The sequence below is a fragment of the Columba livia genome, chromosome 18 (assembly GCF_036013475.1).
Source record: "Columba livia isolate bColLiv1 breed racing homer chromosome 18, bColLiv1.pat.W.v2, whole genome shotgun sequence".
Lineage (NCBI taxonomy): Eukaryota > Metazoa > Chordata > Aves > Columbiformes > Columbidae > Columba > Columba livia.
Window position 1 is genome coordinate 8,033,462 of NC_088619.1, and position 19,058 is coordinate 8,052,519.

Below are 19,058 nucleotides of genomic sequence, written 5' to 3' on the forward strand. Positions count from 1 at the left end.
TTTTTTTAATAAGCCTGCTAATCTCCTGACTAGTTTGCCTAACATTCGGGAGGTTATTTCAAGTGGGTTTTGAGTTTATAGAGTAGCTGAGACGTTATGCATAAAATTCAGTCTGTTCCAGTGAAAGATCAAAGGACTGGAAGTAACTGAACTTCCTACAGAGTCTGACTTCTCATATCAGCATTGTACTGACTTCTACATGCCTTTCCACCCATTCCTTATCTACTTGTGCTCCTCACCACCTGGACACAAGCCAGATCTGATCCTGCAGCCACAGAGCCAAGTTAGCCTGGTGTTGTGTATTATAGCCAGTATGACCTGCTGAGAAACACAGCAGTCTGGATCTGCTTAGATAGATACGTCATGTGTGACTTCAGCACATCATAGTAAAGGAAATGACAAGTCAGTTGTCAGCAGAATGTGGTTGATACTTTCTTTTCAGCTCTGCAGATGCTTTGAAGTGGGCAGTCTGGTCAGCCGTGCCTTTTTCATCTCTACCTGCAATGCCTTCTGCATCCATAAATTCAAGGCTTAAGTGGCAAAGGCTGAAGTACAGGGAAGGAGGCAGGTACAGGACACCAGGACATGATTTTTGTTAGATGCTGTGTTTATGGAATAGATCTATAGGTCTGCATATCCCATTATTCTCTGTTCCCATCTACAATGCTCAGGATATGTGGAGGACTCAGCCGGCATTTGTTTGTAGATAATCGGGTCTGGGATGTCTGTGTCTCCAGGGCATGTCGTGTGTTCTTCAGGCAGCTGCACAGCAATGAATTTGCCAGAGTTATCCTGAATCATTCTTTGAAGCATTCACTGATCAGAATTGAATACAATAAGAATCTTAACTGAAAGAAACAACACTTCTCTGAATTGACCTGAATTCAAGGACGTTTCTCCCTATTTCTGATATTTCGAAAGCTGTTGTACTGAGGTTCTTGGACTTACTGCTGTTGGAGTATATTAATTTGTACTATTGCGCTATGGTTGTGGTTTTGAAGTTTAGTATCTGTACATATCAAGAGATGGACAACCGTTTAGCATTTTTATAAACTAAATGATGTGGGCAATGAGTCTCATTGATGGGCGGGTTTTTCTGAACTGCTGCCATATTCAGCAGTAGTTCTCACAATAGTTGGTAGGGAGCTGGTGTTTATGGCTCAGCTGCTGCTATGAGTCTTGTCTCCAGAACTTCTGCCCCATGGAGGGTGCAGGAGGCAAAGCTGCAACAGCTCCCAAGATTTATTTCATTTCTTTCAGTCAATGTCTTGGCCAAAGATGGAACATTTAACAATAAAAAGGGTTAGAAAAAAAAGATGACCTTTAGAAGTATTTAGAATAGAGGTAAATATATATATATATAATATGGAAGAAACCTCAGTAACGGGTGCAACGTGTCTGGTTTTCAAAGGGCACTGGAAACTACCAGGTCTCTCTGCTTTAGATATGCCGGGCTGATAAGGAGGGAAACATACACATTTAAAATCTACAGCTTGCACTTCCAGTCCTGAGTTGGTTTTGTCCTCACTAAACAAAAATAAAAAGAATCTTTCTCTTGCTACAGGCAAGAATAAAAGACTGTCTGAGACTTCTGTAGATTTTGATTTGGAAGAAACAGTACCACACAGATGAGAAACAGGCAAGCTGGGAAATCCCTGATGAAATCTCTGCAGTGGCATGTTCCTCCATACAGTTCCCTTGAACTAAATACAATTTTTTAATTCCTGCCTACTCTTTTTTATTTTTCTTTTATCTATGTCCAAAGTCTCATCTCTCAAAGACAAGGAGAGAAAGCTATGAAGAACAGATACCCTAATGAAGGTGCTTTTTTTTTACCCCTACCTGGGAGTTCTGCATCAATAATTTAGCAAGTGATTAAAATTCTAGATCAGCAAAATGAAGCAGGTACAGGCATCACAACCAGGGTGAAATGCCTTCCATCTTAACTTCAAAATTAAATGACAGAGAGGAAAGCAGCATATCACTGCCCTTGACTAATGGCTAAAGTGGCTGAGACTGAATAGGGGACAGCTTTGCAAGGACCAAGAAGTCAAGAAATTTAGTGGAGTTCAGAAGGGTAAAGCTGCTCTCTGCAGTCACCCAAGGCAGACACAGTTGCATCATTTCTAGCCAAGAATATTGTTGGTTGGGATTGGAATAACAGAATAGCAGCAGAGTGCCAGAATAACACTGCTACCTCAGGAATCAATCCAGAGAGGGGGAAGGGGATGACTTCTTCCAGGATCAGTGGATAAACACAACGGTGGACAGATGGATGATTGAAGTAATCTCTGAGGGATATTCCACAGAACTGCAGGGAAGCAAAAATGGTGTGTAGGGGGAGGCACGGAGGGTGATTTGTCTCGTCACGACTGAGAGCATGACAAATTTTAAAAAAATGAAAAACATTCCTCCCCATCTTCACCTGACAAGTGGGATACACAAACAAACGATGCTTCCCAACTAGTACATTTTTTAGGAATGTCTGTTGAAAACAGTCCAAAATAAACCAGTAAAAGCTCTACATTCAGGTATTTATATGGCTGTCATCACTGTAGTATCTAAGCAGTAATTAATGAATTAGGAATGTCTATATAACACAACATGGCTGGCAGCTGAGATGAATTGGATAGGTTCTTTTCTGATCTGTCTTGTCTTACCCTGGCAGCTGATCTGACTAGAATGATTTTTCTCTCTTGCTGCTCCTCGGTTCCTCCACTGCAGTACAAATTTTCCATAATTATTTCCCATCTCTGATTTTAGAACTCGGAAAAAAAGCTGCTTTTCTTCACTTTTTCCAGGTTTGGGTAACCTTTCACCTTAACATTGATGGTTACTTAAGGTAAGCAAGCAGTAGTGAAATATACGTATTCCATTTTATTTGTCATCATTTGGGTTACAGGGACATCAGTGGGTTGAGGTGTTGATAAGACTACTTTATTTTCTTCTCCACTTTCCTAAGCTGCCTCTTGTGTTGTCCATTAAATTTATGCAAACTTAATGCTGGTGATACACAATGTTCACATTTATCTTGTGACCAGTTTAATACTAATGGGATTCTGATCTGTGTGTTTTGTTTTATTAAATAATTTGTGGTTCATTAATGACATAGTGGGGAAGTATAATGGCACTTTGCAACCTTGGATAGCTTTTCATGATGCAGGGCCAGAGTGTTTGCTTGCTTTTGGGGGCCTATAACAACCATTACTTGTTAGGAGTTGCTTTGGCTTGCCCCAGCTATCTCAGAAGCAACCATCCTTTAGTCCTTTTTCTTGCCTCCAGTAATATACACTTATTTCCCACCATTTTTTTCCAGGAATGTGAGTGAAGGAAAAGTATATCAACCCCCTGTATTGTTAACGTGGACCTTGGAATTGTTGATAGCACATGACATCTCGTCGTTCGGTAGCACACAGAAACAAACCCGATCATCCTAACCCTTTTTGGCAGTTTAAAGGGAATTTAATGAGCTCATTGATATTTAAGATTCTTCTATGCTTGCCATGTATAGTAATGGGAATATGCATAAATTAGGCTCTTTTGAAAATCTGCATGATGTAGAAACATTTTGAGCAAGTCAAGATCTGCTTTAGTCTGAAACAGTACTTTATGTTGAAAAATACATCACAATCATCTTAACACCACTGAAAGTACTTTTACTTATTGGAAGAAAGGCTGTCACTTATCAATTCAGAATAAATAGCTATGTAGTTGTTTTAATTTCCCCCAATTCTGTTAAGAAATGTCTAGTAACCAAGAACCAACTATTGCTAAGAAACTGCTAAACTGCAGTGGTCATGGTGAAGAGCAATTGCAATAAAGGCACATTATGATGGGTTCATTTTCTGTCCTGATGCCGCTGCCTGAAATGGATCCATATGTTGGCTTATCCTTTGACATTAGATTTCTTCTTGACGCTAGCAGAGCTGTTGTTATATGTCCAGAAAAACACTTTTTTTGACTTTGTGATCTCAGAAAGCACCAGGACATAACGTTAAGTGCTGAGGATTTAGGTAGTGCCGTGAGCTGTGAGATGATCTGGATTAGAGCCCTGCCTGTCCACCCCAGGATCACTAGAAATCTGGGTCTCTGAACACAACTCAGTCTAATAAAAATAACTTTGCCTCCCCTTTGTTATTAGCTTTTGAATGACTTTGTGTTGTTTGTTGTGATGGTTCTCTGTAGCTATATTAGCCAGGAGAAAATGACTCTTCCTGTCTCAGGAAAGCGCATCATGTTGTGTTGGCTGAATTTAGAGTAATGTATATACAAGATCTATAGGTTGCCATTCATAGTTTTGAAGGGAGACTGAAGGCAGCCGCCTTCCCTCTTATTCAGATATGTCCCTTTGTTAAGATTGTGGAAAAAGCTCATAATATTATTGCTTAAGCATTATGAATTCTTTGCATATGCTGTAGCTCTTCAGAATGCTTCCTTATCACGTTCTGGACCACAAGTTTTCATGTGCAGTAGAATTCAGTGGGATTTGAGGCTACTGTGTATTTTGTAGGATCAAGCACCTAATATTGATGCTGTGCCATTAGTCTTGAGGTTAATTGAAAGACCTTTATTTTTTCCCCTTGAGTTTGCCTAAGCAGTGATGAATACTTAAATTCTAGGCACAGCTCCCTCATGGGAAGACTACTGAAGAAATAATTTCTCTTTCCTGGAGCCAAAGATTTGGGAAAAGAAAAGAAAGACCTGCCTGTGGCAGTGAACAGGACAGTCCCCTGTTTGTACTGTTCCTGATGGGGAACTTTCTGTTAGAGGATACAGAGAGCAGCCAGGGTCAGAAACCTGATGAGACATCAATATCATATGTGCTTCTAAGGAAGGAACTTAGTGGTTTCCTTTTAAAGGAAGCCCTATTAATTTAGCATTAATAATGTATTGAACTTTAAAGGTTCAAGGATATTGAGGCCATTTCTTTGAAGTTGCTGCGTGTCCCCAAACCACATTGAAATTAATGGGATTGGAGGGCATGCAGAGCTATTCTGAAGTGAGTATCACAAGGTAACTTGCTTCTTCTTACTGCATTATTTTATAGAGCTCTTCAGACTTTATATCTAGACATGATTAAACAACTTATTGGAGAGGAACCACCCCATCTAACACAACACAGAGTGGGCTATTGTGTCTGCTGACACTCCTGTCAGAGACTTTGGAAAACACTGAGACCAAATTGTATTCATGAGGTTTTGGACATGTTTAGCTATGTTGTAATGTTATGCCAAATTGTTTGTCACAACTACCAGCATATATATGAGACTGCTTGTGTGAAATCTCACCCTTTAGTCCAGGTTTTTAATGGGAATCTTATCAGGAAACAAAATTACAATAAATAGAAAATGCACAGAATAGCCAAGTCTCTGTGCCATAGCAAAGTTCCCATGATAGTGCCTTACTTTTGCCCTCTGATGTGATAAAAACAGGTCACGTCCATTTTGGTTACGTTGAATACTGTTTGGCATTCACAGCAGCAGTGAGAGCTTTTACACATGGGGATGGTGGAAGAGGGATTTATGGAATTGGAAAGTATTAACTTAATGAAAGAGCATTTGCATGTTTTCTGAGCAAAACGTTATCCAAAAAAATAAAAAAATCTGGCATAGCTGGTGAAAGCATTTTATTTATTGATCCCTTTATAATCCTTTGTTTTCTTTTTCCTCCCTCATCATATGGTGATGCATACAATGTAGGCTGTAATATTCATAAGCAGACTAACCTTTCTTGTCCTATAACTATGTACTTATAAATGATGCTTTATATAGTGCCTGAAGTGTGTGTTGTTAGGTTCTTTTGATATAAAAAGGCTGCATAAACACATCTTAAATAATAGCTGCAATTATGTACAGACTTGTTTTAAACAAACTGAACATTAATTATAGAGGGCTGAATCTTCAGCTAATTGCATCTGCTTAGTTCCCCTGCTGTTGGGTCCACTTCATACACGTGTACTCCATTTGCTTTAAGAGGCAAAAGCAGCTCCTTCTATGACTGGAGATGTTGAAACTGATTTTTTAGAATGAGAAAGCCTGTTTTCCCTACACATTTTAGGCAGCCCATTCCTTGGGTTTAACAGTGTGAAAAATAACCATATAAAATGTAGTTATTAAAGCTATTTAAATTAATTACAAAGTATGTCCATTACCTAAGATTCTGGAAATGGAGTTTAGCAAAAAAGATTAAACTTAGAGCTTATAGCTTTTTTCCTTTTGTACCCACCCTGCACTATTCCCTGTAGGCCTCATTTTCTATTAGAACACATGATCTTCTGAAACACTACAGGAAGATTCCTCCAATTTTAATTTCTGTCACAGGCACAGCAATCTTGGACTACTTGTCAATGACTGCAGAAGGTACCTTGAGAGCAATGAAGCTGCTCAGAGTGAACTATGGAAATCGGTAATGGAAAGTCACACAGAATTACAAGCAATAGCTCCTGGTGGCTGGGAGAGAAGCAGGATCAGGCCTGTAAAGCCCATAGTCTGTGGGACACAAAGTGTGGATCTAAGTGAGGATCATACCACCTTCTAATACCTTATCATTATATCTTTCATTTCAGTGTTCACCGTTCTGATAGCAGATTTGAGGATTTATTTTTCTTGTAGTAAGCACTAGGTAATTTTTCCGTGAGTTTCGTATTAGATTATTAGCAGTGAATTAATGGTTTGCGCTAAGTTTATTATGAAACTATACGGCTCATAGTTGCAGCTTCTTTTAATCTCATAACTATGCAGAAGAGTTAACAGTGATAAAACCTTAATATGCATTTAATGCCAGGGCAGTGCTAGCCAGGTTATCAGAAGCAAGACTCTTAGGATGTAAATTAAGGAGGGATAAGCAGGCAGAGTGATTAATATAGCGATCAGAAGAGATCAGATCAATAAAATTCAGATGAAAAAAAATGTTTCCTAGCTGCTGTGAGCCTGGTTCTCCTCAGTGCAGCATTTTTTATCTGTGTGAAATGGCAGTAAAGTGAATGGAGAATTCTGGTCTGGCAGGATTCTACTCTTGGCTTATGCTCACATGTGAATGACCTAAATGATAGCATCAGATACAAGGCTTTTTATCTTTTATTTAAGTATAGAAAGTAAATAAGTAATTGTAGAATGACTTGTTGATATCTCGCAAATAAGCATATTTACTGAGGGGTATTTTGTATTAATTACAGCATTTTATATTATGTCAGCATTAGCATTCCAATGAGATGAAGATCTCTTTGTGCTGCAAATTATATGCAGATATTTGAGCATCTGCACCATGGTACCTGCTATGTGATACAATGTTATCTGATGATTTTAAAATAGTTTTACTGACTGAGCAACAGATTCTCTTTGAAACATAAACCTACTCATTTTAACCTCTAAACTGGATACAGTTAACTGATGACTTTATAGGGCATTGGCTTCTTTTGCTGTTTGCATTTACTGTACTTTTTTTATAATCCTGTACCATGCTATTTCCCTATACATGGAAGTCACTAGGAAACAAAAATGCATGACATCTTGCAGAACTTAGCCTGTGATTTTATGCTCCACAATGAGATATACCTACAATAATCTGACAAAATGAAAGCAACACGTGTCATATCAGCTCCAAATAAATATCCTGTCTCCTCCACAGCAGCTGCACTGAAAGAGATCTGACATAATGGTGTTATATCAGCAGAGCTACTAATCTCAGATACTAGTGATTTCAGAGAGGACGCCGTAGCAAATGGAGGTCATCCAATATCCTCTAGCACTTTGTACAAACGTGGCATTTTGCACTGTCCCTGCGAATGGCAGAATCCAGCGCTGATGCTGCTGTTGCCATTGCAGAGCTGCTTGTGCAGGTAACCTGCTCCTAACAGCTCTGGGGCTGTTCAGATGGGCCTGGTTACTTTGGTGCCTTGCAGAAGCAACAATATTTCTTGGAAGCAAATGGCATACTCTAGGTTTTAGTGGTAAAACCAGAAGTCTCTGACATATCAGAATTTTTGGGTTTTTTTTTAAGATATTTAACCCTCTTGTGGAATACAGAATTCCTTTCTAGCCCTTTTGTCTCCTCAGTACCGTGTGTAACAGGTCATGCCAAAAAACAGTTGCTGACATAGAAGAGTTAGAGAGTTCTGGTGGTAACACAAGAGTATCAGGATCCACAAAGCAAGCACATGTTTATGGTCCTAAAGAGGGGAGAATTGCAATGAGAGGTACAGTAATTTAACTGAAAGAAGAAGGATTTGGAGAGAATTTTGCTATTTTCACTGTCATGAGGTGGTACATACGAAGAATCCTTTTCCTTGGCAACAATTCCTGAGCCAGAAGGTTGAACCTGTTTACCCAGGCTCAGTGCCATTCTGTCAGATGGGCACCGATACACCAATTGTAGAGACCTCGTGTTGCATGTGCAACAGGTGTAAGTGTCCCAGATAGGACTCCCAGCAAGGACTGTCCATATGTCTGCTCATTCTAATTTTATATTCCCTTGTCCCATTACTAATCCAGGTATGGGTCTGAGTATGATTCAAAAACAGAGAACAGCTTTTTTCTCCTTTAATAAGACCTCTTGCCCACTTGTATAACATAGATTGGAGTAATGGTTTAGAAGATTTTGGAAGACAAACTTTCCACTCTGGCCTTACCAGACCCCCTCCTTCTGCAGTCACAGAAATTAGTTTTATAAATCTTTTTCCTTTCTAAGCAAAGTCCCTGTAGGATCCATTGGAGTCAGTCTTTGGCACCAAGCTAGGTTTCATATGCAAAGCAGAGTGGAGATCTGTGTTCCCTCACTCTCCGCACTATTTTGCAGGATGTTTTGCCTGAACTGGTATAAAACATTGAGGTTTCAGGGTTCAAGAAAGAGCGTGGCAGTGGGGACTGTCTCCTTCGCTGCTCTCTCACAGCCACCACCAGCCCTTCCTCTTGATTTCCTCAGTGGCCTCAGTTCTCTGTAAATCTGCAGGACTCCTGGTGTTGCTCTTGCCCCATCTTACATATTTTATATGGCTATGGTACAACATCTTATTTTGCTTATCATACTCCTTTTTATGCGTTTCATTTTCATGTGTATTGAAGAGATAAGGATCTGGTATCTGTGGGATGTGCAGAGTAATGCCAGGTCGTGCTCTTCTCTGATAGCTGAAGCAACTGCACAGGCATCCAATTATTTAGTACAAAGCTTTAATAATCTAATTTTCTTGCACATCTGATGCAGTCTGTTCCATACTAATGCAACAGATTGGGGAAAATATGACAAAAATCGTATTTTTCATGATATTGCTTTTGGAAGTAGCTTTACTAAGCGTTGGGGCAACAAACTGAAGCAGAGCTGCAGAGTCGGCCTCCTTTGATTTTGCTTTAATTTAAACTCTGAATAATGGATTATATTTTTCTTCTGGAGCTGGCATATATCATTTAGACTGGCCACAGAGTGGGCAAAAGCAACACATTTTTGATTGTGTATGTTTCTATGAACACTGACAGAAAGCAGGTGCATTTGAAAATACCCATCTTCCCTCTATTTACATACGTGCTTTTTTCACCCACTTCTAAAATGCAGCTGCCTTTGGTTGGCTGAACCAGCTTTAGCTCTGTGTATTGCTGCTAGATGCACTTTAATGCAATGGAATTTTCTGGGACATTTTAAGTAGAAGAATGATTGCTGTGCTTTGTTGAGACTCACATATTAGTATCCTCTCCTATTGCTGAAGCATCTGGAAATCTTTAAGGACTTCTGTTGCAGAGCATAAAGGCATAAAAGCAACCTGCATAAACCAGTGCTGAGATCCAAAAAAATTGCAGTTCAGACTGGATATGAATATTTTGCTGCTCATATATTTTTGATTATGAGTTGGGATGTGCCATTTTCCAAATGCTGCTGTAGTACAGTCCAGTGCAACAAATCCATACACAGTTTGAGTTCTCTAGGCAATGGTATAAAAGCTAAAATAATGAAGATAATGTCATCTGCAAACTGTAAAGAGTGCACAGTGGAACGGTCCTTTCAGTTTAACATGTCACCATTCAATTACTGGAACAAGCATCAGTACTGCATGAGAAATGTGCATCCACTCATAACTCATTCCACTGGTGTGTCTGGATTTCTATTAAAGCAGAGTGTTGGTCCTTCTGTCAGTATGTTTAATTAACTTCAGCTTCACTTTTGCTTCTGCAATTTACAGTCAGTTAAATCCTAAATATTGTTTTGTTACTGGTAGAACAGTATGTAATGGTCCTCGTCTTGTATTCTTTGTAGTCCGAATGCCACACTCTCTTTGTAATTTTTAATGACAACAATTTTTATTATATTGCTGGCACTATTCCTGGGGTGATTGTGTCTTTTGTATATAACATGCGATCTACAAATGAAACTGCCACAGAAAGGTGCTAAATCCAGCATCCTCTGTACCTGTGTTAAAAAATACTGGATGTAGTGCAAGAGACTGAAAATATCTCATCAGATAAAACCAACCCCAAATTTAAGCTAATGATACACAAAGTAGCTGAGCTTTCTGTAGCTCAGTGAAAGAGACTTGCTCTGAATATAAAAACATTAAGCAAAATACAAGTGGAGGCAGAACATATTTCCTTATCAGCTCTGTTCTGCTATGGAAATCAACTGCACATTTGTCTTGCTGTGTGTCTCTATGCGCTTTGAAAGTATTTCCAACTAACAGGGATCTTACATTTTCACCACAAAATTTGCTCTGGTTCTGATTTCCCTGAAGACAAAGAGAAGTAGCGACTTTATGGGAAGCAAGCTGACTGATCAAGGCCTTTCTACTCTTGGCTTTTCAGGAATTTAGAGAAGTCATTAAGCAACAGTCTCATCAGTGGCAAACCTTATCCAAAGTTTACACTTTTATTGTTACAGCCTTCAGAATATTGGTCAAAGAAACCTTTAGATGTGTTACTGCACTGTGCTATCAAATGCATCTGTAATGGAGCTGGATGTCACACATGTGGAACAGAAGCAGGTACCTTGCCTGGCTACCAGGGTGACAGAGCAGACAGAGAAGAGAGCAACAAAAATGACAGTCCTGCCTCAGCTTTATAGCATAAGCCAAGATCTGTGAAGCTGTGGGCTTTGAATTTCTGTTCCAGGTTTGGAACTCATGGGAACATTGGATGAGAGGAGAAGTGGTTATAGACACAGCTTTGCCCGTGGTTCGCCTGTCACTTCTCCAAAGTGGGAGATTGTTGGAGAAGTTGGGAAAGAAAGGGGAGAAACCGCTTTTCAGTCCACCAGCTTTGACTTAGATATTGATTACTGTATCTGAGCCCATTCTTTTTCTCTGTATTTTTATCCCATACTGAATTTATGGGTGGCACAGAAACCATCATTAGCGCTATAGATCCTCATTTTCTACCTGAATTTTTAAGTTTTTCTGTATGAGAAGCAGGGAAAAGGTCCTGTAAGATACAGATGTTGAATAAACATCACTCAAGAACTTGAGGAATGGCTCTTCTTTAGAAGACTATACCCTGTTTAGAGTTTTCAAAGTTTATGTAATTAAATATTTCCCATGCCTTGCCTTAATTTTCTGCTGTCTTTCATTATGTCTTTCTAGCTCAACAAAATTCACCAAAAATCCATGAAGGCTGGTGGGCCTATAAGGAGGTGGTCCAGGGAAGCTTTGTTCCAGGTAAGTGTAATTTAAAAATCTTAGTTTTTATTAAATATTTTTTCACTGGAATTAGTATAGTTGGGTTTGGAGGAGATTTTTTGGGTTTGCTTTTTTTGTTGTTGTTTGGTTGGATTTGTGTGTGTGTGTGTGGAGAGACACCTCCTTTCTGAGAGAACCCTGACTTACGCAAACATTTTGAATATTGGACTAATCTAGCACACATCCTCAAGAATTGGTCCAGAAGGACAATTATCAGCAGCTCACTGAAGCAACCATGCAGAAAGCCAGGGTAGTTTGGGGCACATGTCTTGCAGACTGTTATGTTTCTTTCAAATTCAACTCTGAAACCTGCAAGCCTCAGCAGAAGAGAGAAATCCCATTAATTTTTACAGAACAAACAACAGTTTTCAGCACCGTCTAGATTTTGGAGTCTTCGAAAACCATAAATAAAGCATTTCAAGGATGCATTTTACGGTTATGATCTCAGACTAACGCATCACAAAGGATATGGTAGTGCATACTAAGATGATCCATAATGTCAGCAGTCACATGTGGGATCTCGCATGAGATGCTAATTAGCAGCGGAGAGGTGATGGCTGCGGGGCAGTCTGAGGAGCTCAAGCCCAAGTTGCTGACTGATGTGCACAGAAGCAAACGGCTATAGCCATCTGCTAAGATATTTCCTTCCCACAGCTGTTTGTCCTGTCCCAGGGCTGAAGTTACCACCCCCAAAGATATTAGAAAGGAATTTTTGTCCAAGACTCTGTCACTGCAGTTCAAAAGTGGCACCTAAGGTAATATGATTGACATCGATCCAGCTCTTTAGCTGCCTGGGGGAGCAACCAGAGGCACAGAGATGACTAATTGAGGGTGCTGGCATTGTGAAACACTCCAGGATGAGCTGCTGGAGTTTGTCTGTCACAGTTTTGGCTCTGCGAGTACTTTTCGCCTACTTCAAAGCAAAGGCACTGTCTGTCTTTGAACTCTCACTTCTTTCATGTATAGTTGTGTAAGAATGCATTGAGGAGTATATCACAATACGGCGAGGTTAGAATATGCCATTCATTAGGTTTTGCTCTTAATATTCTGTTTTCATAGTATTTTAGTCAAGTCCTAACAAATGTTCTGGATCCTGCACAGATTTATCTTTGAGCAGCTCATAAAAATCGAAACATTCTTCACTACATTCCCCAAATCACAAACTCACTATATTCTGGGATAAATTTTAGAGAAAAAAATATTTTGAATCCTTTTCTAATATAATATGATCATCTGGATTTTTCTTTCCTCGGATTCTGGGATTCAGACCTTAAATGACATGTTGTAAAACAGTGGCAAACTTAAAACCCGAACATAACACAAACTTTCTGAAAAGCACATGTATTATGCCATCCTCCAGTCACATAGGGGTCTATTTCATATATTGAGACTGGTTAACACTTAGTTTGGCTGCCTAAATAATACAAAACATAAGCCTGCTGATGGCTACTCCTGCATTGCTCCCTTTTGTACCACCCATAACATTTCTTCTAGTCTTATTTTGGGACTTGAGGAGGCTGCAGCATCGCTCACCGTCTGCTGTGTTTTTCATGTCACTGCAAACAGTGGTGCTGTCTGAGCTACAGCCGCGTTTGGAACAGCCTGCACACACTCTGCAAAATCACTCAGGCTGGTGCCAGCTCTGAAGAATTAACCAGCCATATATAATTATTTACTGCAACAATAATAGCAGTTTTTCTTTTAGAAAGCAATATATTGGAACACTTCATTTCTTCAGGGTGATAAAGCATAGATTCTGGAAATCATTCACTTATTGATTGGAACTTAGGTTAGTATGTATAATATTTCAGCTTTGGTTGTCAGTTAAAGACAGCTTGAAGGAAATACATTCTGTACCAAAGATTTTCTTGGTTTCTTACTTCCTTTGGTGATTCTGCAAAAACTGACTGTTTACAAATAGTGTAAATAGAAAGGAAACTTTTTAAAAAATATAATTAAATATAACCAAAATGTAAAACCATTGTCTCCCTTTTCAGTGAATTATTGATACAATTAATTGTTTTAAAACAGTGAGGAACAGATGTGATGGCTGCTTTTAATTTGGAAGAAGAAAGGAGCACTGTTGAGGGGAGACATTTGATGGCCTCAGTTCTAATACAAATATGGCAACATTTACAGGTCTTCATATAATATGTAACCAAATTATAGCACTGAGGTTTGAGACACTCTCACATTAGTAGGAGCGTTGTACTTAATGAGACTATCAGAATAACTCTGTAATTTTAAATCTTCCATAAAAATGTAAAGAGGCTGGTTAAAGAGTGACTCACACCTCAAAGGTTTGATTCATCCCTGAACTTAAATATGAACAAAGTGGAATTTAGCATATTAGGATCCAGTTGTGGTTCTATATAATACTGTACCTTCACAAGGAAGTACAAATCCATGTGGTACAACTTGGCCTCTAGAATTAGTCAACATTTAGCCTTATTAGAAGAGTTACATAGGTACTATGTCTGAATTAAAGCTGAGTTTACCAGACTAATTGTTTCACGGGTTGGATTTTCCTGACAAAGCCTCCAATACTGCTGTTATGTGGATACTCACATTTTACTGAGGGATGAAATGTCCCTTGGTAAGTCAGTGATATAACTGAGAGAACCATGCCATACGTATTTACAGCAAGGAGTGTGTTTAACAATCTCTGCCTGTGTCTCTGAACTTCTGATCATGCAAAGCTTCAGGCTTTGTGAGTCATTTTATGAATTTACCTGTTTTTAATACAAATGTGAATCTGCTTGCTTTCACAAATAGATGGATAAATAATTCAAGATACTATGTTTGAGTGGTGATCTGTAATGTTCTTTTTCAACCGCAATCATAGCAGTGGTAGAAGAATCAAAGTTGACATTGATTTTGAAGATGTATGTGTGAGAAATAGGATTTGCTTTTTCCTTTAAGAAAATGCGACAAGTGGCTGCTGAACAGAAGTGCCAATTTAATGATATTCTAGGATGTGCACTAGGGGCATCTTGCCCATGTAATGGACACATTCTTTGCAAATTCAGGTGAGAACACACCAGGTGTTCATGCATCTGGCTGTGGTCCAGCAGTCTTTTGTCTGTCCAGTAACTCTTAGTAATTAAGCAGGATTAAGGGCTTTGTCTTAAACAATTTTGTAGCGATCCCTCTCTGGGGCTGCAAACCAAGCTGAATGCTGAACTCTCATCTACCCTGTAAGAAATGCAGAATTAACTTCAAAGGCAGAAATCACTTGGGCTGATAGGACAGCCCTGTTTGCTGTAATTTCAGTCGGGCCATTTGTGCTGCCAGTGACTAGCCCTTAGAGGAAGGTGCCAACAAGAATTGCTCCATTAACGAGCAATATGCTAATTTTCTTTTTCAGCTACATCCAACTTCTGCAATGGCTTCCCAATATGCACAGGAACTTTTCTTCTAGTGGGTTTCCAGTTTCTAGCTAGCTTTGAATTACCTAGAAATCTCCCTAGAGGCTTAGGGTGAGACTGTTTCCTGAATTAATAACTACAGTCGGTCTCGAGACAGGAAGAAAAGCTGCTGCTACACCTTTCTGAATGGTCTTATCCAGAGATGCAAAGGCGACGGACAGTGAGAGGTTTTTAGAAACTCCCTTTCTAAAGGGAATAAAAGGGAGGAACAAAAGGGAGGAAAGGGAATAAAAAGAGGAGATTGATGGGGTAAGTAGGTTAGTCAAATTATCTTGTCCAAACTGCATTATAAAAGGCTTAAATGTATCAGTTTCCTTCTCCTGTTTTTGACCTTTAATGTTCCAGTGGCGGGTAGTCTAAGCCCACACTTAATAGGTGGAGTCAAAGAGAACTGACTTTGTAGATGCTCTATGCCCAATAGTAACAGGTAGACTATTTCTTTTTCCCGTAGCTTCCTTCACTCCTTCAGCAAACGAGTAAATAAATTTTACATGGCAAGCAATATGAAGTAACTATAGTAAAGAACGCTCAAAATCTAAAATTTTAAACCTTGCCAAACTTTTGGTGGGACCGCAGTTCTTTGCTGAAGTGGTCTCAGATCGTTTTTCTCTTCACAGCCTTATTATCTTTCTTGGGTGTGTTTTTTTTCCTCCTAAGTTGTGATTAATATCCACAGAAGAAAAATTGCATGTAACAGTTGTATCTCAGTCTTTGCTTCATTATACTGGCAGGAACAAATGATTGAAGTTGTCTTCCTCTCTGTTTCTGGCACTGCAAGGACCAAATCTTCCCAGTACACCGCAGACTGCGCTGGGCAGGCTGGTGCATCCCGCTGTGGGACCAGCTGCTGCCTCTCCTGAGGAACCTGCAGGTTCCTCCTGCTGGGACACAAGCAGTGTCCCTTTCTACTGCAGGAATGTGCTCATATGGGGTTCCTTCAAGGCAGTAATCTGCAGATCCTTGTCATTTATTGTACCTCAAGCTCTGCTGTTAACCTAGGTGCCAATTTTTGACGTTGAAAATTCTCCTTCCCACTCTCCTGAAGTGGTTGCTGTTTGCCTTGCAGTTACACAGCACTAATTCAGGGCTACCACAGGGCTTCTAGCTGAGAGGAAGCTGAGATGTGGTTACCATTTGGGCATTTATATCCTCAAACAGGAGAACAGGGCACAGTATGCAAAACATCTGCTGCCCTACACACTATGGAATCTACAATCATTATGGAATCTTGAAGACCTACACTTACTGTTGGTTAAGTAACTGCTCTTTCTGCAAATGTAATGCAATTTATTTTTTTTTTAAATATTATCCCAGCCCACTTTGAATTTGTTAAAAGTGAAAAGCCAGCAAGCCCACCTCTGTGATCTTTCAAGGGTTCATCATGCTGTCATAAGCACATCCTCTTAAGCTTTTGCATAAAAAAGAAGGATCACTCATGTATCATCAAAAATTTGGGGGTTGGAATAAAAAAGTAAGGCTAATATTAGGAATCTTTCTTTTCTTAGGTTCTTCACTGTGACCTAAAAGCGAAGGAAGGAATTTCAGTTATACTGGTGCATACAGGAAAGGTTTTATCATATTCTTGACAAGCTAAATATAAAAAACAGTTTAAACAGTGGTCCATGACTAAGTCATTAATAACTGAAAGGTTGTCAGTCCTTACTTTGAAGGATTATTCAGGATAGTTCTAAGTGCCAGACAGCAAGGCTCCTGTGTCTTGATGCTGCTGAGTGTATGTATTGGTATATTTATATAAGTTTATTTTATCTTACTCCTTGACAGGCTGCTCTTCATACAATTTATTAGTACTTCTTGTCACCCTTTGTCAATAGACATTTTGATGGTATCCATGTCTTAGAGGAGTAGAAACGAAGCATTAAAAAAATCTGATAGAAGAGTTAGTGTTTGCTCAGAGACCCAAGGAACTTTTCTAAGCTAATAATCCAAACTGAAAGTGAGTAATGACATCTGCCATGGCTGATTATGTAAAGAGGGGACTTGGAACTCCGGCTATTAATTACCTCCTGGTAGTAGTCTTTTTGTGTCTGTGCATGAGTTTTTGTACAAGACTGATAGTAACAGTCATGACTCCCTATATTAAAACCACCCTTTCTTTATAGTTTTTCTCTTGTATAGTGAAAATTAGTGTCTTGTGAAAAAAAGAAGTCAAAGAGAATAACAAGTAATAGTATTTTTCTGTGCTAATAATGGTCTTGTGTGGTGGCATGTAGTTGGACTTAATCAGAGAAGGTTTATAATGCTTCAGCTGATGTTTGTTTAGCTGCTTCTCCCATGAATCTGTATGGGATGAAATAGGGAGGGATCACAATACAGCATGGAAATAGAGATAATGAGTGATACTAAGAGATTGCTACACCAATCCTCCTGTCATTATCCCACTTACAAAAGATACTCTTGTAAAATGCTTTGATGAAGACAATTATATTTAAAGAGTACTACAATTACAGTTTGCAATTATCAATTAGAAATCCATGTTGTATTTCACTGAGACTATTTACATTAGGATATTTTAGTGACTTCAGGGAGATTATTCTTAACTGTTCCATTGGTGATGAACCTGGCACTACAGAGGACTTTATATTAATACAGCATGCGGTTTTCAATTTGTGCACCTCATTAGTACAATTTAGTGTCATTAGGGTAGAATTTGCCACTTCATACACAGGAAAATATAGTCACTGCAGCTACACCCTTATCTGTGGTTAAAATAAACTTCTGTGAAATAAGATCACACCACTAGTCTGTGTATGATTACACAGAGTAACTCTGCTTGTTTGTTGTTGTTAATAAAAGCTTTAGAGTTACTCATAAAGAACCTCCCTGTCAAATCCTGTCCCTTGCCTAAATGGGGAAAGGGCTCAGAAAGAAAAGGAAATCTGTTACCTACAGATAGATACATCATGTAACATGCAAGTACTTTCCTCATAGACCGCTATGATTTACATTGTAAATATGGAATCAAAGGATTGTTAAATCATAAAATTTATTCAGCAGCCTGCAAAAAACTTTCTTTCTGAAAGTACCATGTATGTGTAGGATTACTTAGAGTCTTCAATTACAGATTGCTATTGACTTGATAGTCTGAAACTACTCATTTGTACTCAGTGAAAATTTCCTCCTCTTGTAAAACCTCTCTAAAAAGGTCAGTTGTGAATTCACTGAACCATGAATCCATTGAACACACTCAGGAGCAAAATCCATGCTCATCATTTACCATGCCTGCCTGCCTACAAGTACGTGGAATTATTTGGAGAAGTTTTACTGCTGTTACTTACACACATTAAAATACAGCTATCGTATAACATCACCCCACCATGGCATTTCTGGGTACATGCTGCTTGTGGTCATCGAGAGATTTACTATCTCTTATGAAGAAACTCACCGTAAAATACAGTCACCTACTTAATGCATTTCCAGCTACCTACCGACCCTGCTCAGAGCTGTAAATCACATTATAGTTAATGACTCTGGCCAGAGAAGGGAGCTTCCTGAATGTTATTGATTGTTTTTTTCTGCTACTGAAAATATTACTTTAAATTGTCACTTTTTCCTTTCTGAATAGAGTGGAGTTTTATATTACGGTGCTTTTTCGTTTTGTATTTATAAAATGTACAAAAATGCATTAGTGTTTCCAGACCAAGCAGTCACCAACTTTATAGTCAGGACATAAACCCTGAAAATAACAGCATAACATCATAATGGGAAACCTGACAGGTCGTTAACTACAGCTGTGCAAATGGCACTGCTGTAATTCACAAGTGCATGTAGGCAACACCGCAGCCTACAGCCCTTCAGTATCGGGTCAAAAGAGAAAAATACTGAAGTATGTAGCAGAAAATAACCAGGTCACTCTGGAAGTTGTTCACTTGACAGCAGAGCACATTGCTGAGAAATGTTCCACCCCAACACAGAGCTGGTTCTTTAGGACCTTCTGGTGACCTCCCCTTACTTTACTTTTT

The 19,058-nt window shown here is 39.1% G+C and overlaps 1 protein-coding gene and 1 long non-coding RNA gene across 6 annotated transcripts in view; one reads left to right on the top strand and one right to left on the bottom strand.

Annotated features, from left to right (window-relative positions):
- CA10 (carbonic anhydrase 10) overlaps positions 1-19,058 on the top strand; it is a 162,367-nt gene that overhangs the window by 24,201 nt on the left and 119,108 nt on the right. For all 5 annotated transcript variants that reach the window (XM_065034788.1, XM_065034787.1, XM_065034785.1 and 2 more), the window contains one exon: positions 11,555-11,629. In XM_065034788.1, the coding sequence (XP_064890860.1) occupies positions 11,555-11,629 (75 nt within the window). The remainder of the gene's footprint in view (positions 1-11,554; positions 11,630-19,058) is intronic.
- LOC135575770 (uncharacterized) overlaps positions 1-19,058 on the bottom strand; it is a 62,707-nt gene that overhangs the window by 22,373 nt on the left and 21,276 nt on the right. The window lies entirely within an intron of this gene.